This window comes from Glycine max, chromosome 13 (assembly GCF_000004515.6).
Source record: "Glycine max cultivar Williams 82 chromosome 13, Glycine_max_v4.0, whole genome shotgun sequence".
NCBI classification, from domain to species: domain Eukaryota; kingdom Viridiplantae; phylum Streptophyta; class Magnoliopsida; order Fabales; family Fabaceae; genus Glycine; species Glycine max.
Window position 1 is genome coordinate 41,488,685 of NC_038249.2, and position 25,200 is coordinate 41,513,884.

At 32.8% G+C, this 25,200-nt stretch overlaps 3 protein-coding genes across 14 annotated transcripts; 2 read left to right on the top strand and 1 right to left on the bottom strand.

Annotated features, from left to right (window-relative positions):
- The first annotated feature begins 1,262 nt into the window (after positions 1–1,262).
- On the top strand, positions 1,263–6,459 carry LOC100815066 (probable serine/threonine-protein kinase PBL28). 10 transcript variants are annotated; one of them, XM_041008497.1, is made up of 11 exons: positions 1,263–1,376; positions 2,001–2,541; positions 2,800–2,999; positions 3,348–3,470; positions 4,094–4,324; positions 4,779–5,011; positions 5,153–5,279; positions 5,369–5,440; positions 5,530–5,707; positions 5,815–5,947; positions 6,030–6,459. In XM_041008497.1, the coding sequence occupies exons 3-11, from the start codon at positions 2,906–2,908 to the stop codon at positions 6,267–6,269; spliced, it is 1,431 nt and encodes a 476-aa protein (XP_040864431.1). In that variant the 5' UTR covers positions 1,263–1,376; positions 2,001–2,541; positions 2,800–2,905; the 3' UTR covers positions 6,270–6,459. The 10 variants fall into 10 exon arrangements, with proteins under 10 accessions (XP_040864431.1, XP_014621542.1, XP_040864432.1 ...); XM_014766056.3 differs by having other exon boundaries at positions 1,269–1,376; positions 2,001–2,028; XM_041008498.1 differs by having other exon boundaries at positions 1,280–1,426; positions 2,001–2,028.
- Positions 6,460–7,882: 1,423 nt separating this feature from the next.
- On the top strand, positions 7,883–12,271 carry LOC100804924 (protein disulfide isomerase-like 1-4). 2 transcript variants are annotated; one of them, XM_003543416.4, is made up of 12 exons: positions 7,883–8,614; positions 8,720–8,849; positions 9,222–9,387; positions 9,481–9,599; positions 9,695–9,775; positions 10,505–10,591; positions 10,717–10,791; positions 10,938–11,006; positions 11,091–11,171; positions 11,249–11,383; positions 11,677–11,733; positions 11,860–12,271. In XM_003543416.4, the coding sequence occupies exons 1-12, from the start codon at positions 8,106–8,108 to the stop codon at positions 12,025–12,027; spliced, it is 1,677 nt and encodes a 558-aa protein (XP_003543464.1). In that variant the 5' UTR covers positions 7,883–8,105; the 3' UTR covers positions 12,028–12,271. The 2 variants fall into 2 exon arrangements, with proteins under 2 accessions (XP_003543464.1, XP_040864436.1); XM_041008502.1 differs by having other exon boundaries at positions 7,978–8,614; positions 9,222–9,599.
- Positions 12,272–19,136: 6,865 nt separating this feature from the next.
- On the bottom strand, positions 19,137–25,176 carry LOC100801743 (4-hydroxy-3-methylbut-2-en-1-yl diphosphate synthase (ferredoxin), chloroplastic). Of its 2 annotated transcripts, none has more exons than XM_003543409.4 (20): positions 24,979–25,176; positions 24,483–24,698; positions 24,005–24,162; positions 23,759–23,865; positions 23,554–23,654; positions 23,376–23,452; positions 22,601–22,720; positions 22,265–22,495; positions 22,021–22,137; positions 21,844–21,918; positions 21,644–21,721; positions 21,474–21,533; positions 21,328–21,390; positions 21,039–21,183; positions 20,620–20,758; positions 20,246–20,323; positions 20,014–20,173; positions 19,827–19,925; positions 19,596–19,700; positions 19,137–19,463 (listed from the first exon to the last, which is right to left on the bottom strand). In XM_003543409.4, the coding sequence occupies exons 2-20, from the start codon at positions 24,694–24,696 to the stop codon at positions 19,362–19,364; spliced, it is 2,229 nt and encodes a 742-aa protein (XP_003543457.1). In that variant the 5' UTR covers positions 24,697–24,698; positions 24,979–25,176; the 3' UTR covers positions 19,137–19,361. The 2 variants fall into 2 exon arrangements, with proteins under 2 accessions (XP_003543457.1, XP_014621545.1); XM_014766059.3 differs by having other exon boundaries at positions 24,483–24,713; positions 24,979–25,120.
- Between the last annotated feature and the right edge of the window lie 24 nt (positions 25,177–25,200).

Consider the following 25,200-nt stretch of genomic DNA (forward strand, 5'->3'; position numbering starts at 1 on the left):
ATTTATATTTTTTTTATAATTATGGTATTAATACGAAATTACTCTCGTCAAAAATTTATTCCATATTCAATGACTAACTAGAATATTTATGTTATATTTTCGACCATAAGGATGATGTGAGAAAAAAAATATTGACAAGTTACAAATTCATATGTTCACGAGTAAAAAGTTTAGTTGAAAGAGTTAGAATTAGTTTTAATAATTCTTTTTATAAGCACTCATAGATAAAGAAAATAAAATGAATCAATGTTTTAAGTTAAAAATAATTTAATCACCTCAGTTTTTTTACAAACTCTCTCGTTTAATTTCATCATAAACTAAAGCATATAAATTAATTTTAATTACTTTTGTATAAATCTTGGGCGAGAAGTTTATTTAATTTAAACTTAACCTTCAACTTATTTTGGACGCAAACATAATTCAGATAATCGTAGCCTTAGATAAAAAATGTTCCATATAACTTGCTAAATGTCATTAATTTAGAAAACAGAGTAATCTTTTTGACCATCAAAGTCAAAAGTTTATTTTTCTTTTCAGCATGTGACTTCCTTGCTAATACAGTACACCTTCTTCTCATGTGATCTTTCTCTTCCCTTATGCTGAAACATTTCATCACTTACGGTCCCCACAAACACCTTCTTAAGTCAGCATCGTGCAACAGATCACTCCATTGAATCCAAAAGTCCCATGGTTCTTTCTTTTTAGGATATAGGATGTTTCTCTCCATCTCGTGTCCATATCCTTTCAACTCAACCACTTCTTCTTACCCTTTTATACTTACACAGTGACACATCATTTTATTATAACAAACTTTTCAGCATGCACACGTATTCCCATGTTATTCGACACACCACACCTTCATTCTCAACTTAAAAACCAAAATCAATTCAAAAAAAAAAGAAAAAGAGTTCGAGTAATCATCGATCTCATTAGATTTTAACAAACTTTTATATTTCTTCTAGTTGGACAAAGATAGCTGTGGATTTTATTTTAACCACTAATTGTTGGTTATTCTAAATAACTTAATTTTTATGCATTGTTAGTATAGATTATTTTACACCGTGAACTAATTATATATTATGATTTGTTTTAGTAAAAATTCTTTACAGTACATACACTTTATTTTCTCTTTACTTATTACCCATTTTAACTATTTAAGCTACAACTTAATAGGTCTATTAGTTAGAGGGCACTAGTACTTCCCAAGGACACGTGAAACAAGATTGAAATTTAAAGATCTCATTCTCAACTAGTCACGACTCACGATGGATATAATGATTTGGCTGAAAGAACCATCTGTGATTGGGATTGTCTGCACCATTTGTAGTGGCTGCTATCAAGGCAGTGGAAAAACTCTTTTCCTCCAATGCTAATGGGTAAGCAAAGCAGCCAATGTGCTCTTCTGTGGGAGCTATAGAGCTTAGAAGTAAGCATTTTACATTGTCCCCGAAAATAAAAAAGATACTATTGACAAAATTAAAAAAAACAAAAAAAAAAGAAACAGCTATTAGGTCTTCTGCAACACTAGAAGAGCATGTACTGTATTGATGTACAGATTCTCTCTTTCTCTCTCTGTTTGTTTGTCTCCTGTTACTGTTTCTGTTATGCCATGAGTCCTGTAAATGGTGATTTTTTTTTCTTTTTTCTTGGGATTATATCTCTTAAATCAGTTCTAGACCCAACCTGAATTATCATCACAATTTGCCACTTTTCTAGTTGTACTTTACTTGCTTTAGCCTCAGCTCTTTCTAGAGATCTAAAATTCCATGAGCTTTTGCTGACAAAGATCATGTTTTTGGCTTTTGTAGTTTACCTTCCTGAGAATCATCACTTTATGCTTTTACCATGGTCCACACTTACAACATTTTCTGCTCTCATTGCACTTTGCAGGACCAACTATGCTGTTATATGAAAGAAAAAAAAAATAGAATCTTGATTTTGCTTTCGTAAAAATGATAACTCTTTGCTGAATCAGTGAATCTATTTTCAATTCCTTGCAGGTAATTGGGGATGAGCTAGGAAATACAGGTAATGGAGTTTTTGAGTAATCCATCAGTGCTTGGAAAAACACTTGGCTCTTAGTCCAGGTTTTGAGATTCCTTGAGAATATTTTGGGATTTGGAACTCCATTTCCCTGCTGGTGAAATTAGTGGGGTTTTTATTAACAATGTTCAAAATGAAACCAGCAATTCCACCTGTCCATTTCAATGAAGACAACCTGTTTAAAGCTTTTTCCAGCTTTTCTTGTTGCCTTTCTTAGCTGGATAGTATACTTATTATAGTAAACCAAGACCACTGTTTGGATTTTCGGGAAGCTAATGCTATAGACTAGAGTCTTAGTCTTACACTAACCTTCCTTTTTCAATCACTTTCACAATTACTTCTCTCACTACTTCCTCATCTCCTTGGTAAATATGTAGCTTACTCTAGATGCATGCAAAGCGTGTGTTCAATTCTTTCTCTATTTTGACCGCTCTATAAATCAGTGTGCTGTGTGACTGTCTAATCTATTCTCATTATGGCAGTTCATTACATTTCTTGGTATGTTTCATTGCATTGCCCCCTTGTGCTATTTCTTGTTATTAACAAATACACTTCATTGTCACTTTGGATCTTGGTTTACTTTTAGGTGTCTCCATTAGTTTTTCTGAGAAATTTGACTGAAACTTACTCATCTTTCACATTTATTTTCGCCCCTTGAATATGTCATATGTTCATACTTTACTATGTCTCTTGAAGAGCTTAGAAGAATGAGAGTTTCTTCTTAATATTTAATGACGATCTTTTGAAACCATATAGGGGTGGATCAGGGACGTTTTAGAGGCGAGTTTGATGCCTTTGCTTTTTTAAAAAAAACAAGAAGAAACTGAAACTGAGAACTCATTAGGAGTTCATAGGGGGATGCATGTTTACAATGCGATTGCTATGGGGGCTAAGGCTGCCCCTACTCATACTGATTCAACTTCTATACTCCAACAAATCAACCTACAAATTATACGGTAAGCTTTTGTTATTTTTTTTTAATCTTAGATCATATTCATGAACAAGTTCTCTGTATAAAAAACTTTTTGGAACTTCAGTAAAAAATGAGAGGATTTTTCATGATCTTTGTGTTTAATTTATTGAGTTCCAAGTGCTATTGGCTTGGTACTTCCATTAGAATGATTGAATGTAGTAGTAATTGACATGGTCTAGATTTTGACTTGGGTAGAGTGCTGTTAATTGGACAACTTAAATAGTAAAATTTTCAACTATATTCTCATTTTCCCATGGAAGTGTACATAGAATGTGGGAGAGTCAATGATTTCGCTAGTTACAAGAACTGAATAGGCATTTATTAACTGCAGCTGAGGCTTTGTTCACTTTCAAGGGTTCTCTTGGAGGTCCACAGCAATTAGGATGCAGCATTGTGAAATATCCATGTCAAATGCAATGGCCTTGTCTTGACTGCTATAAACTAAAAGATCCAGGTGCTTTTTTCTCAAATTCTCTGTAAGCTCCTTGTCTCCGTCTCTCTGAATTTGTGTGTGTAGTGATTGATTCCGAGGATATTGATCATTATGTCCATACTTGTATAAAAAGATAAAATGGTTTAGGAGTAATATTTTATCCATACTTGTTTTTCAATTTTTGTAACTTAAGGTTTGAGATATTAAACATCGGTCTCCTCTTTTGACTCCATAACAAAAAATTGGCTAAAAGTCTAAAACACATTTTCCCCTTATCTTATTCTTTTTAGTTTAGTTCGCTAAGTTTTAAAAAATTTATTTTAGTCTCTAATAAAAGTGTTTGACAAAATTGAGTTTTTCATCAATCTGGTAATATTTGGTCAATTGTACGATATGTCTCATCATACGAGCATTTGCAACATGCCCACATCAATTTAAATTATTTTTTTAATGCAAAAAACTGATGGAAACAATAACGAAAACTTCGAGGAACCAAAAATGAAAATTTTCAAACTTGAGAGATAAACTGAAAAATAAGGACCAAAAGTGTATTTTACTAGTTTTAGCCTCACTTCAAATGCTTTCCTTGAAAAATCCCAGTTCAATCATAAGAATCGTAAGAAAAGCTCTCTACTGAGAAACAGGTGGAATAACAGCAAAGATAGATGGGAATAACGACGTTCCAACACTTACACCTCTTCAAGAAACTCAAGTTAGAAAACCAGGAGGAACAAGGGCTGCTGCCATATTCGGTATTGTTGTTGCTGCCTTAGTCGTCATTGTCATTTTGGTGACTGTCTATATCTGCTTGATGCGTGTTAAAAGATTTATGAGGCAAACATCTGAGGTTGCTTCTTCTATGCCATCTCCCACTGGTAAGTTAATGTCTCTTTAGGATAAATACCTAAATTTGTCTCTAAAAGTGTGAGGGCTAACAAATTGATTCTTGAAAGATGAAAAAAAATTAAATTTAGTCCTTAAATGTACAAAAAGTATAACAAATTAGTCATGCAGACAATTTAATGACAAATTAATCCCTGAACTTTACAATTTAATGTCAAATTGATCCTTTCAAAACATATAACTTATTGTCAAATTGATCATTAAATATTACACAAAATGGTCTCACAAATTTAAAGGACTAATTTGTTACATTTTTTCTTAGGAACAAAATTTGTATTTTCTATTTTTGAGGGACTAATTTATCACCGCATGACACTTTCGGGAACAAATTTGGTTATTTACCTAAGTTCTTTATTATCATATTATGAGTAGATATAGTTTTGATTCATCTGGTTATAATCCGACTATGATATTATTTTTTGACAGTTGAGATAGGAAGAGTCAACAACGCACATGTTAATGCTTTCTCTCCACATTATACGCATAACACAAGACAGTTAACAATTTTGGAAGTAGAACAAGCAACACGAAATTTCAGTCATAGTAATATTATTGGTGAAGGTGGATTTGGTTTTGTATACAAGGGCTTACTTCAAGATGGATCCATAGTGGCTATAAAAAGGCGTCTATTTGTTCTGACACAGGATTTTGTCCTTAAGGTAATAAAATATGTAATGAAGTGTGTTTCTTTGTATCTCATAATATATGTATGAAATATTGGAAACTAGCATTCTTCGCTCCAATATTGGCATATATGAAGGTTTAGACAACTTTTACCAAGTATTTTGATTGAATGGCAGGTGAAACAGATAGCTCATATTCACCACAATCATCTTGTGAAGCTCATAGGCTATTACGAAGATAGCTATCAACAATTACTTGTATATGAATATCTCCCTAACGGCAATGTAGGGAGTCACCTATATGGTACTCTTTCCCTCTATGTTTATGTGACATTTGTTTCACCTCGCCTTATATCTTTAGTGCTTAATGCATGTGGTTATGCAAATATGCAGACAGTGAAGGTTTACCTATTGGAAGGTTGGATTTGTGGCGAAGGATATCTATTGCTTCAGGCGCGTCCAAAGGTAAACTTATCTTGGCTATGATTTTTGCTGTTTGTTGTATTTTTCTTTTGAAATTCAAAACAGTCAATTCAGTCTCTACTTTGCAACAGGTGTGGAACATCTTCATAGTTTGGTCCCTCCTTTGATTCACACAAATTTTAGAACTAGCAATGTTCTGTTAGATGAAAATTACACGGCCAAGGTTTCTGATTATGGATTCTGCAATTCGAAAACACAAGTTGATAATGTTGGCTCATCTTCAAATGTAGACTGTTTTCTAGACCCAGAGTATGCTACAGCTTACTCTTTTATAGTTTTATGGAATCCAAAATCATTTTGACTTTCCATGTTGATTTGAATTAAATAATAAACTTTTTTTTTTATCTCTCACAAAGGCTGAGCTTTCCACAAAACTATACGGAGAAGAGTGATGTATACAGTTTCGGGGTCTTCTTACTAGAGTTGATTTGTGGTTGTGAAGCACAAAACAAAAGCATGTCAAACCCAGATGAAAATATAGTGTTTCAGGTATACAGCTTCCAAACTTGATGGATGTTGGATTTTTCCACTTTAAGCTTTACTTATCCTAACTTTAATTAATATTTTGAAGGCAAAAAATAGCGTTGACTTGGACAAGTTTGTTGACATAACGCTGGGGGAGCAAGAAAAGCATGGTGCTAGAAGAGTGATGAAATTGGCATTGCTCTGTGTGGATGTGACTAGTAGAAGGCCATCAATGGCTCAAATTGTGCATGAGCTGGAGCAGATTCAAAGAGAAATTGCTCCAATGTATTCTCAATTCAACGAGGAGATTGGTGCCGTGACTCTAGGGAGTGAGCTCTTTCAGTAAGCCTTGCGAATTGCGATGCCACTTTAGAAACCTTTATTTTTCCCCCTGTTTGTTGCGTAACTATTATTATTGTTATGGTTATTGACTTTTGTAGGTATGTTGGTCCTGGAAGGATATTATTCATTTGTAATTATTTCAAAGTAAATAAAATGTTGAAAATAAGTAGAATTAGATTGGATTTAATAATAAAAAAAGATTTCATTTAATAATTTTTTACAAAAGATGTTAGTTTTCAAGATATCCTGGGTTTATCTAATAGGTATAGTTTAGTTGATAACACACTCGGACCAGAGTATGATTTTTGCATAATACACTTTTTGGAAGAGACAAAAGAGTTTAAGTGTCAATAAGTACAGATAGATAATTAGTTTCATAATCGATCAAAACTTGTGGAAATATCTTGGTATATAATTGGGGAACCTAAGGTCTTAATTATGTTCTCAATTATAAATAATAAAAGTCAAATACAAATAAATTTTAATTATGTATCATTTAATGAGATTTTCTCTAAAATAACTTTTATTTAATAAGATTAAAATTTTTTTATGGATTTGATATCAAGTTCCAACGAAAGATAATTTAGGAAAAATATTTATTTTTTAATTAAAAAATAATATAATTTAATGAAGTTAATAATGCTGTTAATAAAGTTGAAGTATTTTTTTTTTCTTATAACCTAAACCAAACGAGTGGATTGAATAGAATTAATGGGGTGGAAAATCAAGCTTCTTAATTGAGCTTGAAGGATAACACTAGCTATGTCTGCCAAATTCGACTCCAAATTCCAACAAACTTCATGCAGAATAAGCAGCTCTTTTATTGAATGATGATATTAGGATGATTAATAATTTAAACATAATATTGCTCTCTTTTTTATCAATAGTTTTAAAACTATTATAAATGAATGAACAAAAATATTTGAATGAATAAATTAATATTTACTACTATATTTTAAATTAATGTATTGGGCAATGATATTAGAATGATGTTAGGGCATGTTTGATAGGAGATAAAAAACTTATTTTTAAAAAATCATAGGTTAAAAAATGTAATTTGTCATGTTTGATATGTATTTTAAAAAAATAGCATTCATAATAAAAGAGATTTCTTAAAAATATATTTTAATTAATTTTTTATGAATTTTTTTTCATGAGAAAGTGAGAATTTTGTTTTCCTCGATCTATTTTTTTGTTATATTAAAAATATCATATTATTTTTTTATTAAATTATATAACATGGTTAATAATTAAAATAATCAATAAAAATATTTTATTCATCATAGGAAACATTATTCCACTTCTCCCCGTAAAAAGTGTGTGAAGTATTTAATTATACATTTGTCTTTATTAATTAAAATGCTGACAGACTCTCGCGGCTTAAAAAAACTTCTAATATTGTACAATTCTATCAAATTGACTATTGATTTTTCTTTAAAAAAAAGTAAACAAAATTGAAAAAGAGAAAAATGATATGGAATGTACAATGATAAAAAAATTCTATTTAATTGACGTATTCTAAAAAAAAGTAATACTGATAAAAACACTAAAAAGGTAATAAAGAATACTAGGTGTTAGTATTAAAACTAAATATATTCAACAGAACAATTAATTATGAATGAAAAAAGCATTAATGTAGTGGAATAAATTTAATTAAAGAAAACCAAAATTTCAATATGTCAATGAATTTGCAATAAAAAGTGTATGAGCGTTAAAACTGGATACTTGAGGCAAGAAACTGTTCCGCTCTCAGTTGAAAGTCAACGAAGTCTCACAGCACACTCAGATCTCTCTTCTCTTTCTTCAATTCCATTGTTGTTTGGTTCCCTTCACTCTCACAATGCGAATCCTCGTCCTGCTCTCTCTCGCCACCCTTCTCCTCTTCTCCTCCTTCTCTCCCACCTTCTGCGACCACCTCGCCGACGACGAGGACCTCAGCTTCCTCGACGAGCCCTCCGCCGCGCCGGAGCACGACCACCACTACGGCGCCGATGACTCCAATTTCGGCGACTTTGAGGACTTCGAGGAGGACGACGCGGAGGCGTACAAGCAGCCCGAGGTGGACGAGAAGGACGTCGTCGTTTTGAAGGAGAAGAACTTCACCGACGCCGTCAAGAACAACCGCTTCGTCATGGTCGAGTTCTACGCGCCCTGGTGCGGCCACTGCCAGGCCCTCGCGCCGGAGTACGCCGCCGCCGCGACGGAACTCAAGGGCGAAGACGTAATTTTGGCAAAGGTGGATGCCACCGAGGAGAATGAATTGGCGCAGCAGTACGATGTTCAGGGTTTCCCCACTGTCCACTTCTTCGTTGATGGCATTCACAAGCCTTATAATGGCCAAAGGACCAAGTAGCTCTTTCTCTCTTTCGCTACAACTTTTTTATTTTTATTGGATCTGACGAGTGACGATTTTTGTTTTGTTTTGTTTTGTCTTTAAATTTGATTGAAATGCAGAGATGCTATAGTGACGTGGATTAGGAAGAAGATCGGACCTGGCATATACAACTTGACTACAGTGGAGGAGGCTCAACGCATTTTGACCAACGAAACTAAAGTTGTTTTGGGCTTCCTCAACTCTTTAGTTGTAAGTCTTCAGATTTCTTTCTGCATCGTTGGATTCATGTTAAAATACCAGTTAACGTGAATTTAGCTAAATTTCACATTTTTGGTTCCAGAATTTAGCTAAATTTTATACTGAGTTTTGCTAGTAACTTGCTTCTAGAATAATAACATTCAAACATAACTCGCATCACTTTAGAATTAATTTTAACCAAAATCAATTTGGTAAACACTCACCCATAAAACACACATGAGATTGACGATTTTAGAATATAAAGGCCTTTTGCAGATGTTGATTTGAATCTCTGGATTAAATTATAGGCTTGAGCTGTAATACTTGAATGTATGAAATTGTTGGTTTTTATGCTTTATTTATCTTGTGATGCATAATGTGCAGGGTCCTGAGAGTGAGGAGCTTGCTGCTGCTTCAAGGCTTGAGGATGATGTCAATTTTTATCAAACTGTGAATCCTGATGTGGCAAAGCTTTTCCATATTGACCAAGATGTTAAGCGTCCAGCATTGATCCTCATTAAGAAAGAGGAGGAAAAACTTAACCACTTTGGTTTGTTTAATTTCTCATTCTTAATCTTTGTTTCCCTTTGCCAGGTTTTTTCCTTCCTTGTAGACTTGATGTATTTTCACTCTGTCTCTGCAGATGGAAAATTCGAGAAGTCAGCAATAGCGGACTTTGTCTTCTCCAACAAGCTTCCTTTGGTAACAATTTTTACAAGAGAAAGTGCCCCATCAGTCTTTGAAAATCCAATCAAGAAACAGGTAGGTATTTATATCCATGTATCTTATTATATTGTAATCTCTTGAAGAAAAATATTCTTGGTAATGCTGCTTTGTGTTTGAAACTTCACTTTTAGTTGTTGCTGTTTGCAACTTCAAATGATTCAGAGACTTTGGTCCCAGCATTTAAAGAAGCAGCAAAGTCTTTCAAGGGAAAGGTATATTTTATACAAGCTACTAATTATTACACTCTGTTATGTTATTCTTTCTCTGGGAAAATTTGCATGTCTTTAATTTCAGAAATCAAAACAGTGCAAATAAAATAGAATTCATTGTTTTTCATGCAAATTCAGGGGCAGGGCATTGCTTAGTAGGTCATGAAAGTAGATTGAGAGGAAGGAGTTCTGAAAATTAAGTGGTGGATGTAGTTTTGTATGGTTATTTGCTAAACTTATAAAGTGGATAACTAGGTACAAAGTAGGTTTAAAATCTTACAGTTATGGTAATTGCTGAAAATTTGAAAGCAAGTTCTTATTTGATTAGCTTTAGATCAAGATGAGTACAGAAGAAAGTGCTGCGCAGAATTGTTTCTAAGCTAATCACTCTTTACCTTCTCTGTTTATTGTTTTTTCATATCTATGTCACTATCCATCTGTATCATTCTACTTTATTTGATATTTTAAAAATAGCACTAGCATTTAGCTAACAAATATTTTGTGTGAAGTTTGTTTAAAACCAATTTTTAAACACAATTAAGTATGTTCAAATTTATAAAGATTGGCAAAACTTAAAACTTGGCCAGTTATGAACTTTTTACCATAGGTGTATACCTTACTATAAGTAGTGACACTGCCCGATTTTACTGATAAAAATCTCATATATCATTTGTTTAGCTCTTGCCCCAAAAGGGTACTTAGATTTTTCATAAGAATTTAATTGTGTTGCAGTTGATCTTTGTATATGTGGAAATGGATAACGAAGATGTTGGAAAGCCTGTTTCAGAATACTTTGGTATCAGTGGGAATGCTCCAAAAGTAATTGTTTCTTCCCTGTTTTAATTTTTTTAAATGACAAGTCATGAAATTCATTACATTAACATGTTACATCCTTTAAATAATTTGGAAGTATATTTAAGTAACCAGTTGAATTTCCAACATAGGTACTTGGATACACTGGGAATGATGATGGAAAAAAATTTGTGCTTGATGGAGAGGTGACTACTGACAAAATTAAGGTACTTGTTGCTCCCTTTTTGCCTAGGGTTCTGTTAATTTTGCTAACATGTTAATGTTAGGGAATGTGCATGGATGGTTTATCTATCACTTAATAAGGTTTGAAAGCAATATTTTGAGTAAATTTCTAATCTTCATTTTTCCACAGGCATTTGGGGAAGATTTCGTTGAAGACAAGCTAAAACCTTTTTACAAGTCAGATCCAGTTCCTGAAAGTGTATGTTATTTAATTTTCCCACCGTCAATTATGTCCTATTAATTTAGTTTTTCATGCCTAACGTGTTTGCTAACTTGGTAACAGAATGATGGTGATGTGAAAATAGTAGTTGGTAATAATTTTGATGAAATTGTCTTGGATGAGTCAAAGGATGTTCTCCTCGAGGTAAAATTTAACCCTTTACTTTTAGTTATATTTGCATCTGCACATTGATCATGTTATTTAATGCTCGGTTGAATCAGATTTATGCTCCCTGGTGTGGCCATTGCCAATCACTGGAGCCAATATACAACAAGCTTGCAAAACATCTTCGCAATATTGATTCTCTTGTAATAGCCAAGATGGATGGAACAACAAATGAGCATCCCAGGGCTAAGGTAAACACAAATTTTAACTGCAAATATATGGTGCATGCTATTGTTAATTATCAATAGAAATGGTATTCGGTGCCCCACTCATGCTATTGTTAATTATTAATAGAAATGGTATTCGGTGCCCCACTCATGCTATTGTTAGTTATCAATAGAAATGGTGTTTGGTGCCCCACTCGTGCTAGGTTTTGGATTTTCAATGCAGAATCGGAAGCCGTTATTCCTTTCATAATCCATTTTTACTGAGTAATGAAAGATCTGACAATTTATTGGTCCATATTGATTTATTTTAACTGCAGCCTGATGGATTCCCCACTCTTCTCTTCTTCCCGGCAGGAAACAAGAGTTTTGACCCTGTACGTGAATATTAAACAACAGTACTTTTTTTATTTTATTTTTATCAATTTTGCTATTCTAAATGTGCATGTATGCTTTATCATTGGGTGATTGAACTATATATAATTGGTTCATTGTGTCTGCAGATTACTGTTGATACAGATCGTACAGTGGTAGCCTTCTACAAGTTCCTCAAGAAACATGCATCAATCCCATTCAAGCTCCAGAAACCAACCTCAACTTCTGAATCCGATTCCAAGGGGAGCTCTGATGCCAAAGAGAGCCAGAGTAGTGATGTGAAGGACGAATTATGAGGAGTTAAGTGATATATTTTTATTTATAGAAACTATGATTCAGACAGATGATGACATAGTGACTGAGGTAAAAAATACCAAGTTACTTCTCACCCCTGGTCAATAAAAAACAAACGGGGAGTGGGGGGAGAGAGACAAATGCGAGGCACACATGTATTACTATTAACTTCAATTTGTACAACAGTGGGTAATTTAGAATTTTGATTTTGGGTTGAGACTTCAATAAATTCCCCCTTAAATTCCACTTTTTTCCTCCGCACTTGTGTAATACTCCATAAACAAAGTTGCATTGCATGTATCGTAGATCTACTTGATACGCGTTAATTAAATGTACGCAAGAGAATTAACAAATCACATGGACTTCGTGGAGAAAAATGCTAGAAATTTTATCATTTCTCGTGCTGAAGTCAGGAGTATAGATTCTGCATGTAGTATAGAGTACCGGCGAATTGGCGGCTATAGTGATTGGCTTAAAATTGAAAATTTTAGAGTTTATTTGTTTTTATATAAAAAAGTAGGGTAGGATCAATTGATAACTGATAAGCATCGAATTGTGTAGAATTATACCTTCAAAAATACTTTAAATAATAATATTAATATTGTTATTATTACAAGATTTTATCATGAATGATTTAGTTAATGAATAATTATAATTTAACAGTTAAGTTAATAAAACATTATATTAAAAAATTATTGAATAAATATATAAACAAATTAAGTCTACATCAATCCCTTCTTTTTATAGTAAAACAAATAAAATTTAATTACCGTGCGTGAAGGAGCTTTAAATTCTTGAAAATGAAACCTATAAATGGCGTTTGCGTGTTTTGAACATGGCATTCCATCACTGCCATCGATAGCTTTCCATTATTTAGATCAAGTTGACGTTTGGAAAATCGGAGAGGATGAGGTTTCCTTTTCTTTTTGTTCCTTGTATTTAGACGTCAAATTATTATATAACATACTTTTGGTTCGAATGTAATGAAGTTAATTTTATTAAGAAAGCATTTGAACTTGGAATAAAAAAATGTGATTAAAAAAAATCTTACTAAAAGAACAATTATTCTTTAAAAAAGATTAGTCAAATAGACGGTTAGTGAACTCCGCACCATTGTGGTAATGACCTAGACAATGTGTAATTACACTTATTAAGAATAAAAAATAAAAAAATTAAGCAAAATATATTATTAAAATACTAAATATTATTTTTCATCAAATGTTTTTCATTAATCAATTCTTTCACAAATATTTTCAAAGAATAATTATAAAAATCCTCCTATAGCATCTTAGTTACTAATCCTGCTACTTCTGTGTTTTATATTTTTAAAACATAAAATCGTGTACTTTTTATTTAATATTTTATTTATTAGATGTGTAAGAAGATTAATTATCTAATTTTAATCTTAAATTCTGGAACAATTTATGTTTTCATTTGTATATAGTTTTCTATTATCTATTTTGCAATTTAGATTTAGGAGCGGTTTGTGTTTTCATTTTGTTTTTATTTGTTGCTAAACTTGAAAATGCAGTTGACAATTTGGGAGAATTAAGTTATCTATTAATTAACAATTTTATATCAATTAATTTGTCTATCCCATAAGTCATCTAACTAGTAATTTAAATGTATATTTGCGAAGATCACTTTAGTTATTCCAAAAAGGAAATAATACCAGCTCACTTTCTAAATACTTCTCTGCTTTGGAAATATTAAGGGATTGAGGATATCAATTTCTTGTCTTTCTTCCAAAAAAAAAACTCACACTACTCGCCTCCTTTAAATTGCAAGCAAGAACGTGACAAGACCATGATACAATTCATACCCAGTGTGGGATAAATACACGGCGTATGAAACTATGAATCAACGTGCGCCGACGTAAAAAATAGACATGCATATTTAAATTTAAACCGGCAGAAAATGTGAAGCTCTTTCCTAAATTACATGAAAATTGAAAAGCAAAGTTTGTCATCTCCTAAAAAACGCTTCTGCGTGTGTCCAAATTCATAGAATCCAATCGATGACATCCTCTTTTCCTTTTCCTCTACATGTACACCACACCATATCATAATTGCTTAGTGCGTGTTTGGTTTGTTGGCAGCATGAATTCCACACTTTAAAATGAACATTATTAACTATTAGCAAATGAAGCATGGACACTCCAATCTCTTGTCGTGTCCGGTGTTCGACACGCGTCCGTATCAATATCCGACATCGACATGACACTCGTACTACATTCTGGATATTACAGATATTCACGTGTCTGTGTCTATGTCGTGTCCCGTGTTCGTGTGAGTGCTTCTTAGACTATTAGTCATAGGTAAGCATCAACGTGATTTTGCATCACGTCAAGTCTCACGCTTCTAAAGTCTAGTTTCTTTCCATTGCTTGCATTTCCTTCCTTCAGGCTTCAGCTAATACAAACCCACTTTCTTTCCTTACCTATCAATCCAGTGCAACAACGAATCGCGCCGTATTTCCTTTTCTACATTGCCACGTGTCGCATATCGAGGTCTTCCCTCGCTTTTTAACTTCTTGCAGACAGACTCAGATCCACTACCGGTTTTCCATATCTTCAACTTTTCAAACACTTTTTCTCTCATTCTCTTCAGAATTCAGAATTTCAGATCTACATTCTCTCTTCTTTTTTCTAGCAATAATTAACCAATGCCAAAAGCAAGATTATTATTCGTTCTTCCTCTCTTTTCCACAACACCTCACTCTCTGTCTCCCTCTCCGTCACATTCCCTCCATGCTCCGAACGCTGACGAGGATGACAGAGCAGAGAATTCAGCATCGTGGCGGCGATCGTGATGGTGTACAAGAAGCGGAAGCAGAATATACGGCGCTCTCATTATGCATACGCCGTAAGGAGAGAATTTCTCTAAACACGTACATGTACACACTCTTCCGGAGGTTTGTTAATTTTCATCCTACACTCCTTCCTTCTTTTTCTAGATTCTTTCTTCTTGCTCTTCGTCTGTCACCATTACCACATTACTTGTAATAAAGATTCTGATATTTTTTATTTTTATATTTGTCAACATTAATCATTTTATTTCATATTTTTTTTCTTTTACAATAAAAAATTTGAAATGTATTAGTGTGATGATTGATGAAGGAAAAAATATATAAGAATTTATTTATTTTTCTGATATCCGTCGATCGGTTGGTTGATCGAGTGCATCCTTCTTGTTAATCCATCCATTTTATGTACCATCCATGTTTGGAAAATGGAAGTTTATTAATGTTAAACTGAACTCCTTATGAATATATATACAAGAGTTAAACATTGAGTTTAGCCTCCAACCATGTCAAGACTTGTAATAGTAGTATTTTATTATCATCATATAAATGAAAATACTTTATTTAGTAAGAGAATCTATATTTAATTCTCATTATATGTAAAAAAATTCTTGAATCAGTAAGTCACGCACGGTAAGTGTGAGATTAGTCTCTCATCAAGTGTGTTGGGCGTAGAATTGGACGTGCAAGTAAGCTCGTATTAGTCTCTCATCAAGTGAGTTGAACGTAGAATTGGATATGCAAGTAAGCTCGTCCCATGAATTCACATTTTAAATGGGCTCAAATTTAATGAGCTTGCACCCACTTGCATAGCCCACAAGTTTAGCGGGCCAACCCGCATTAGACAAACACAATTAAGAAAACAAAAAATTAAATTTGAAAATATAAATTTGACCCATTTTAAAAACTTTGAAATGTTTGATAAAAAAATTATTTGTCCAAAATGATAACATAATTTACATCTTAAGCCACCTCTCCAACAAAAGTGCTTACATGAGTTGTTTAATTTTTTTTTCACTTGAGCATATGATGTTAAATTGCTTATATAAGAAACCATTGCTTAATAATATTATACCATAAATAACATATTTTTAAGCATCATAGGACTCATATATTATATCATATGTTTTGCTTGAAATGCTTAAATCTATATGACATTATAAGACCCACAAAATTATGATAAACAACTCATGCAAATAACTATGCATTGTAGATGCTCTAAAACATTTTTCTATATCATATTTACTTAATATATAATTCTATACAAAATTAAAATATTTTATCATCATGCACCAACCTTTGAACCATATATAAAATACTTAAATTATATATATATTTTAATTTTACTTAGTTTATATTCCTTATTTATTAGTATTCTATGTTTTTATATTAAATTAGAAAAAGTCCACGAGACCCATAAATCTTGCAAGTAAAACCCGCTTAACCTACGACTTAATTGGACTGGGCTAAAAAGCCCCCAATTTAAATAGGCTATAAAAAGAGTGTTGCTAGGTGCACCCAACATTATTGCTGGTGCACCCAACATTCTAAAAAAATGGTAAAATTGTCCTTGCTTGATTTTCCTCTTACAGATCAACTTGATCTGTAACTTTCGGATCAACTTGATCCGAAAGTCTCTTACGGATCAAGTTGATCCGGAAGAGACTTCCGAATCAACTTACGGATCAACTTGATCCGTAAGAGAAAAAATAAAAATTTTGTTAATTATACAAGATATTTAAAGATATTTATTTTATAATATAATTTATACATTTAAAGATATTTATTTCATTAATTATAATATAATTAAATATATTTATTTATTTTATTAATTATAATATATTTATAAATATTGATTTATTATAAATAATTCATGCTAATCAATCAATCATGCTAATTAATCAATCATAATCATAATTCATGCTAATCAATCATAATGCTAGGTGCAAATTTCAGAATAAAAAATGCATTTTTAAAATTGCTAACTCTAAATTTTGTGTATTTTTTATTCTGAAATTTGCATGATTGATTGATTAACATGAATTATAATTATGATTGATTAGCATTAATTATTTATAATAAATTAATAAAATAAATAAATATATTTAATTATATTATAATGAATGAAATAAATATCTTTAAATGTATAAATTATATTATAAAATAAATATCTTGTATAATTAACAAAAAATTTATTTTTCCTCTTTTGGATCAATTTGATCTGGAAGAGACTTCCGAATCAACTTGATCCGTAAGAAAAAAATCAAACAAGAATAATTTTGTCATTTTTTAAAAATTCTGGTGCACCAACAATAATGCTCAATACACCTAGCAACACTCTTGTAAGAAAACAAGGCACGTATATCGTACGGACCGTGGGTTTCATTCCACGAGACTAAGATTGTTTGTCCAACTTTAGTTGGGACATCCATAATCTCTTATAAGAAAAAAAAAATAATGAGTGAATGGACAAAAAAAATTAGATAACTAATTCAACATTTTCATATTATAACAAATTATAAAAAGAATTAAAATAGATAGATTTATACCAATATAAATTAAATCATTTTTACACTGGTGCGAATTTTAGTTTTATACTTTTTAGCATATTTCATTTAGAAAGAGAAGTTATATGATTATTTTATATTGATCCAAAATCCTAATTATTCACTAACATGACCGAAACTAGACCAAAGTCCTAAATAGTAGTATATATGTGGTCCACAATAAAGAAAGAGAATATCATAAAAATAGATAGACAGTAAACATAATTAAAGACATTTAATAATACAAGAAAAAAGTCAAAATAGAGAAAAAATATAAATGATGCTAAAATATAAAATGTAATAGAAAAATATTATGTAGTTGACTGTGTAAAACTATTTTAAATGTAATTTTTTTAAAAAAAATAGTTAATTGGGTTATTGAATTAGTTTATTTGAAAAAAAGTTGAACCAAAATAGAGTATGACTATAATGGGTAAAACTAAATGTAGGTTGAAAGCTTCAGACAGAAAAATTAACTTATTAAATTATAAGTATTCGATCAAATTAATTATTGAAGTAGTTAAGAAATGTAACTATAAATTGACTAAAAAATAGGGGTGTCAAAACGGGTTGACCCTCTCCGCCTTGCCACTAATCGGTCAAAAACAGGTCAATTCACCCCTCCTTGCATTTCATATATGAATTCAAAGTGTCAATCCATTCTTTTTTTGTCAGGTTGGTGGCTTGGCCAGTCAAAATTAAAATATTAAGAAAAAATAAATTATAAATATATTTTAATTAATTTTATCTTTTATAAATAGTAACTAATAAATACTTATTAAAAAATTAAATGTGTTACCTCAAATTTTGAATAATAATTTATTTAGACAAAAAAATAAACTAATTAAAAATTAATATATATATATATATATATATATATATATAATACCAAAATAAATACTAAAAAAATATATTTTTTAATAAAAACGAGTTGACCCACCCACTTTTCTCTCAATTCATTTTTTAGTGGGCTAAAATGGGACGGGTTGAAATCCTAACCCGCCTCGCTAAAAAGACTAGCCGAAAAAGGTTGGTTCGATGAATCCAACCTGTTTTGTCAGTTGTCATCCATACTGAGAAATAATAAAATTATGATTTATTTAAAAATAATAAGTAGAAAATTTAATAAATATATTAAGGATAAAAAATAAAAAAAATATAAAAAATTAGAAACTAACATTATAAAAAACATCACTTCAACTAATGTTTTAAAAAAACATTAGATTTTTTGAACTAGTAAAAAAATTTAAAAACTAACTAAAATGTCTTGCGAAACATAACCTATCTACTCATTCAATAAATATCTTAACCATCGATAAATTTATCATATATATATTAAAAAAAATATAAAAAAAACTTTAGAAGTCTTTTCCACTATTATAGAATATTTACTATTGTACACCATCATAGACTATTTACCCATTCAACAAACCTTTTAACAAACCAATTTAGACTAATTTAATTGCTTTGGTTGAAATGTCATTTTTGGACTCAACCTAATATGGTAAACATGCTGCAAATGGAATGAATTTCTTCGTTAGTTTGTTGCCTTTCTTTTTCTTTTTTCATTTTTGGTCAACTTTGCTGGCTTAGATGTTGGAACGATTAGAAGTTGGAGCGTCTCGCTAAGAAATTGAGTCCCCATGCATGGTGCATATGAAAACCTTATGTTAATAGCAACCAAACAGTAATTACCTGAAATATGAATGATGGAAATAACGCTTGACTAATCTAAACAAGCTGTATAAGTATAACTGGCAATATTCCAAGAAATTATCATTATTATTATTATTATTATTGATGTTGTCTGTATACTTGTTATAGCTGTCGATTTCCTCACCGCCCAAGCTTTAATTGTGATCCTTAACTTAAAACTATGCTCAAACTTAAGCATTCAGTGCTTACTTTACATGTGTACAATAATAGGCTATAACAATGATCATCTTACATTGGACTTGAATGCCAATCTCAAAATTGAGCTCTTGCCTTTACTCCTCTGCAGGAGGGTCCACCCATCGTCCATGCTCTTTTATTAGATCGATCAAGGCATTGGTTGCATGCTCCATTGCAATTCCACGCTTCACCACAGTCTGTAATTGTAGTAATTCCATTGAACTTATGGTCAAAATCCATTCAGCATATATAGAAAATTGAAAAAAAAAGTTGGGTTTTCTTTTTCAGGTTGTTAAGATTTAGTAATTTTGGTATAAAGAACATGTTACCTTCCCAACATAGAGGTCAATCTTCCCGGGAGTGCCTCCCACATACCCAAAGTCTGCATCAGCCATCTCCCCTGGTCCATTTACAATGCATCCCATGATTGCAATCTGGTGCAGGAGAAAGTAAACATTGTAAATCAAAGGCTTTTCTCATTTTGTGCAGATAAATCAATTTTCACGGTTGCAATTGGGTGGTAGGAACATGATCTAGAGAGGAAAGGATTAGGTTATTACCGAAACACCAGGGAGGTGTGATGTCTTCTCCCGAATTTGTGCACTTACTTCTTGAAGATCAAACAATGTTCTGCCACAGGATGGACATGAGACATACTCCTGCAAGTTCATGTTTGGCATATCAATAAATAACATGGCTATTTCTTTTTCTAGTCAATCTATTTCTAGTCTGCAGTTGAATACATACTGTCTTTGTATTTCTCATTCTGCAGCCTTGCAACAAATTGAAAGAAGTGTTTCTAATAAATTCAAAATCCTTGTCCGGGGCTTCCAAAAGTAGTCCATCTCCAAGCCCATCAACCAGAAGGGCTCCAGCATCAGAACCAGCACCAATTACCAAGTCATCCCTATAAGAAGAAATGATTAGATTTCACAAGGACTACATATTTGTTGCATATTTACCATGACTAAAAAATTACCTGTGAATCCCATTTGGGAACTGAATATGGTGAATAACAGGGAAGTTTAGAGAATTGTCAGATAGGTACTCAAATAACCTGACACCAATTCAAAATTTCAAAAGATATCAGGATTAGAAAAATTAAATTAACTAATGAAGCTGTAGCCTTTCTTTCTTTCCTTGTGTTATCTAAAAAAAATGAAGTTAATTTTATGGAATGGAATCATATATACAAGAATCTCAGATCAATGTAGACTTGTAACTCATCAATTATGATTTTACTATTTAGTGCCCATCAGTGAAATTCAGAAAGCAAGGTCAACTAGTTATTCAAATTGGATTCGCATTGCCATATTGTTGCAACAAATGATTAATCATTTGCAGCATTCTCACCGTCTGGCTGCATGCACTCTGCTAATTCTGTCTTCTGTATAAGGAAGGTCATGGAGAAGCATAGTAGCATCAACACCCTTAAGAATGTCCAGTTCTTCATAAGGCTCATCACCTCGGACAGACACAACCAAGCGTGTTCCTAAAAGGACACCAATTGATATAAAATCACATGTGAGTTTTGAAATGGACAAGGAAAAGATGTTATCAAAGTAAAGTACATGTTAAAAAAATCCATGGACCTTCCTTGCTTTAAATTTTAACAGATGTAGATCCCCCTTTAGCTTTTATGTTATAATTCAAAGCAAGGGAGCTCTACATCATTTTCAAAACAAGGTCTGTTTAATGTTATTAAATCTGAAGGGAGTTCCATGTAATCTATTTAGAATCTTAAAATAGGGGTATCAAAATGAATAGCACACCTTGTGGCAAAAGCTTATAAGCTCCGGTAGATATTTCCTTAAGGTTTACTAGAACCATGGCATTGGGTAATGGCTTTGTTAGCTGCTCTGTCAAAGGAGTTATAACCCCCATGCTGATATCTATCAGTCTCTTGAGTGCTAGTCGCTGATCACAGTATCCAAAATCACAAGGAGGAAAAAACCATTTCAATTGTGACAAATTGACAAAGCAAAAATAGTTTGATGGATAATGAACCAGAAGAAGTAAATGCTTCTATTTAGACTTGGCTGTCAAAGTGGAGATTCTTACAGCATCAGCATCATCTACTGGAGGAAGTTCCCGTAATAAAATTGAATCTACTGTTGCCAAATCCTGAAAATATAAGACATATTATGTCAATAACTACTTATATAAATTCACAAGAAATTCATTAAACAAAATAGAGTAACAAAAACCTTAAATGGCATGCCAACAATGAGTTTGGCAGCAAGTGACTTGTAGAGGACCTCTGGCATCTGTAAAAATCAGTGCAGGAAAATGAGATGCACATAAACAAATAAACTGATAGAGAAATCCAGTCAGACAAACAGAAGAGTGAACAAGAGAAGCATTAACCAAATGTTACCTTTAACTGATCCAAGGAGACTGACATGAGAACAGAACCGTCACGGTGCAGTGCACCTCTGTAATCCACCTCCTCACCCTATATAAAGATGGAGAGTTCAGTAATAAATGTATGGGCAGTGCCAGAAGAAGGATAAAGTTAAAACAATTTCAGAGTTTGTGTGCAATGTTGAAATATTTTTAGAGTTTATAATATATAACCTCTTTTTGCACTGGCAATTGACCAGATCGGCGCTGGAAGTCAAAATAATGTCTGTGCTTTTCTTCAAAAGGTTCCTGATGGAAGTAATGTCATCAAAGGTAAGTTCTTAGTATTTGAGGATACCAGACTTTAGAAATTTTAGGCATGTATAATTGAAGTGTTATTTTGAATCATACCACCCCCTTCTGGAGTTCAGAAGCTCTCATTCCAAGATTTGCCAACCTTCTGCAAGGATCTATCTCCTCTTCTGGTGGTTCTGTGAGAGAAACCCTAATTGTATCACCCAATCCATCCTAATGAACAGCATATTGTCAATATACACTGTAAGTTGGTAACCAATGCTACACAGATGGAATAATATTTTGATTTTATGGCAATTTGAATAAATTTCATTTAATATGAAATCAATCACATGCATACCTGAAGAAGAGTTCCAATGCCAATTGCAGACTTCATCCTCCCATCCTCACCTTCTCCAGCTTCAGTAACACCCAAGTGTAATGGATAATCCCAGCCTTGGACATACATTTCAGCCACAAGTAAGCGGTATGCCTGAACCATGATAACCGGGTTGCTTGCTTTCATAGAAAAAACAAAATTGTGATAGTCCAACTTTCGGCATATCCTTGCAAATTCAAAAGCAGATTCTACCTGTCCAATCATTGCTTTGTAAGAAGGACAATTCTTTGAGGGACACACGTAAATACACAATAGATGTGTTGCAGATGCAGTATAAGAGGTGGAAGAACTGCTTACCATTCCCCTAGGTGAATCTCCATAGTAGCTCATTATACGATCAGAAAGACTTCCATGGTTTGTCCCAATGCGCATTGCTCTCCCATATTTCTTACATTTCTCAACCAATGGTGTGAAAACCTGGCATTTTATAAAGCTTGAATAGGTCAATAACTTCATATTTCAGTCATGGTATAATTAATTCTAACAGGAATCGAAAAGAAGAAAATAGACTTTCCATTTTCCACACATCAAGAAGCAAATACAGATATGACAGACATTTCTGGAAATGTTTTGTTTAGACTTTTGTTCAACTTTGGTAAAATCATATTCTTCTTTTTTTCTGGATAATAAAGGATACGGAAAGAATGTTGTGGACAAAATGATACAGTATCCCACATCCATTTTTTGCATACTCAATTTTTTTTTTTGGAAACCATGGTATTGGTATGAAGTTGTCCCTGGCAAAAGCAGTGACAAATCTTTTTCAGGGACCTTGAGCACACACAAAGTGAGTATTCTCCTCTCAACACAATTTCTTTCATACCCAAGGGTCAACCAAGATTAGAACCCTGAACCACAAGCCGCTACCACTTGTGTCAATCGTTGTTGGTCGCATCTTTAGTAAGCACATTTGCATAATACATAAATTATTCCCACATCTTCAGTAAGGACTAAGGAGGGATGTATATGTGTATGACAGAAGAGGGACCTCAAAAGAAGTACTGATAAATTAGCATACAGCATGCTCTTCACTGAAATTTGAGTTATAAAACTAACAGATGGATGATTTAACCTTTTCAATATGCTCAAGTTCTTTCTGATAGTCTTCTTCTGTGTACTCTAATGTTTCAAATTGAGCCCGTCTATCAGCTGTAGAAGACCAACATCTTGGAATCAGAATGAAAGCCAACACATGAAAAAAAAATGATAGAAAAAAACATAAGACTAATGAATTAAGAAGAGATGCTTACCAAAATTTCCAGGGTTTACACGAATCTTATCAAAGCATTCAGCTACCCGCAAAGCAACAGAGGGAGCAAAATGAATATCAGCCACCAACGGTATGTTGTAACTGGACAGAGATAAATAAGGACCCAGATGAATACATAAACAATATAGGTCTACAGCATCGACCATGTCCTATGACTTACATAGCTCACTATAATTTATGCTTACTTTTTCTGCACAAGGGTGTTTTTAATCTCAAAACAAGCATCAGCTTCTTTCTTCCCTTGAACTGTTATCCGTACAATATCAGCTCCTTTATCTGCTATTCTCATCACCTGCCAATAGATACCAGATAAATAAACATAACTACTCAGTCCATGAGGTAGTTGTATTGAAAAAAATAGATGGGCATAGCACTGTAAATTGGCCACAAGCAAGTGTTATTAGTGCAAAGCAGAATAACAGTTGTATAACCTGTTCAACTGTCCCAGCAACATCCTTAGTGTCAGTTGTAGTCATGGTCTGAATTCTTATAGGATGCTCGCTACCAATAGCCACGTTACCAACCATTACTGTGCTTGTTTTTCTCCTGATGGGTTTGTGCAATGATTCACAATACTTTTGCCTAGGAACTACATTAAAAATGTTATCCATGGATCAGGCCAAATGAAACTAAAATAATCAGATAACTACTATAGCATAAACCCAAATAATCACAGAGACACGGCATTTAGAAATCAAAATTGATGTACAAACAAAAATGCATGTTTGGTTCCACATCCTAGATATGATTTTCCACGTTTACCGAGAAGCTAATAGTTATAGCTTCCACATCACAGACAAAATTTCTTAGTTCTCATCAGGTTTCCAAACACACTGAAAGCAATCAAATTCAAAGCTTTAAATTTCTCAATAAACAATAAACCAAAGCTAAGAAAGAAAGCAATCATACCCAAAAGAGGGCTTCCTGGGGATGCAGGTTGAAGTTCAGCAATATCTTGGCCAGGATTTGAGTTCCTGATAATTGACACCCTTTTCCTCGCAGAAGATTTCATGCTCTTCATATCGGAAACTCTCACAAAATCTATGTTTTTTGCAAACCCCAAACTGGAATCCCATGTCTTGAGGGTAGAAAACGTAGTTGGCACAGCAGCTCCGGTAGCCATTTCTGAAGCGCAACAACCTCACGGATTAGAAATTCAAATAAAGTGAGTCGATATTGACAACACCATAGAAACCATAAAAGTTTCAGAATTTAATCAAAACAAACAGTCAACCAAACTGTGCTTCCTGTGAGGAATTTCAAACTCGCACAGCATATTTTATTTAGTCAACAAGAAAAAATGACAGAAAACATTGACTACAATTTTATTTTGTGATAACATGACTGCATTTTATTTTTTTAAAATTTGTAGCAGAAAAAGTTGAATTGAAGTGAGATAGTTTACCTGGTGGAGATGAGAAGAAGGGTGTGGTGTGATCAAAATTCAGAGGCTCTTTACAACTCTCTCTGCCTCTGATTTACAAAATTGACTTTGTAATTGAAATCAGTGAGCTGAATGAATAGGAATAGAATACACGACAAAAACATGTTAGTAGGCATCTAAGTCCAACATTAATATTATCCTTTACTGCTAGCAGCCATTCTCTCAACTTCCATTCTTGTTATT

Coding starts and splice junctions, on each gene's coding strand:
- LOC100815066 (XM_041008497.1), top strand. CDS start 2,906: ATGTTTACAATGCGATTGCTATGGGGGCTAAGGCTGCCCCTACTCATA. Junction 5,012..5,152: donor CACAGGATTTTGTCCTTAAG/GTAATAAAATAT, acceptor ATTGAATGGCAG/GTGAAACAGATAGCTCATAT. Junction 5,280..5,368: donor TGTAGGGAGTCACCTATATG/GTACTCTTTCCC, acceptor GCAAATATGCAG/ACAGTGAAGGTTTACCTATT.
- LOC100804924 (XM_041008502.1), top strand. CDS start 8,106: ATGCGAATCCTCGTCCTGCTCTCTCTCGCCACCCTTCTCCTCTTCTCC. Junction 11,007..11,090: donor CAGATCCAGTTCCTGAAAGT/GTATGTTATTTA, acceptor ACTTGGTAACAG/AATGATGGTGATGTGAAAAT. Junction 11,734..11,859: donor GAAACAAGAGTTTTGACCCT/GTACGTGAATAT, acceptor TTGTGTCTGCAG/ATTACTGTTGATACAGATCG.
- LOC100801743 (XM_003543409.4), bottom strand. CDS start 24,696: ATGGCTACCGGAGCTGCTGTGCCAACTACGTTTTCTACCCTCAAGACA. Junction 21,184..21,327: donor CAGTAGATGATGCTGATGCT/GTAAGAATCTCC, acceptor TACTGTGATCAG/CGACTAGCACTCAAGAGACT. Junction 20,324..20,619: donor AGAGTGCATGCAGCCAGACG/GTGAGAATGCTG, acceptor AATTGGTGTCAG/GTTATTTGAGTACCTATCTG.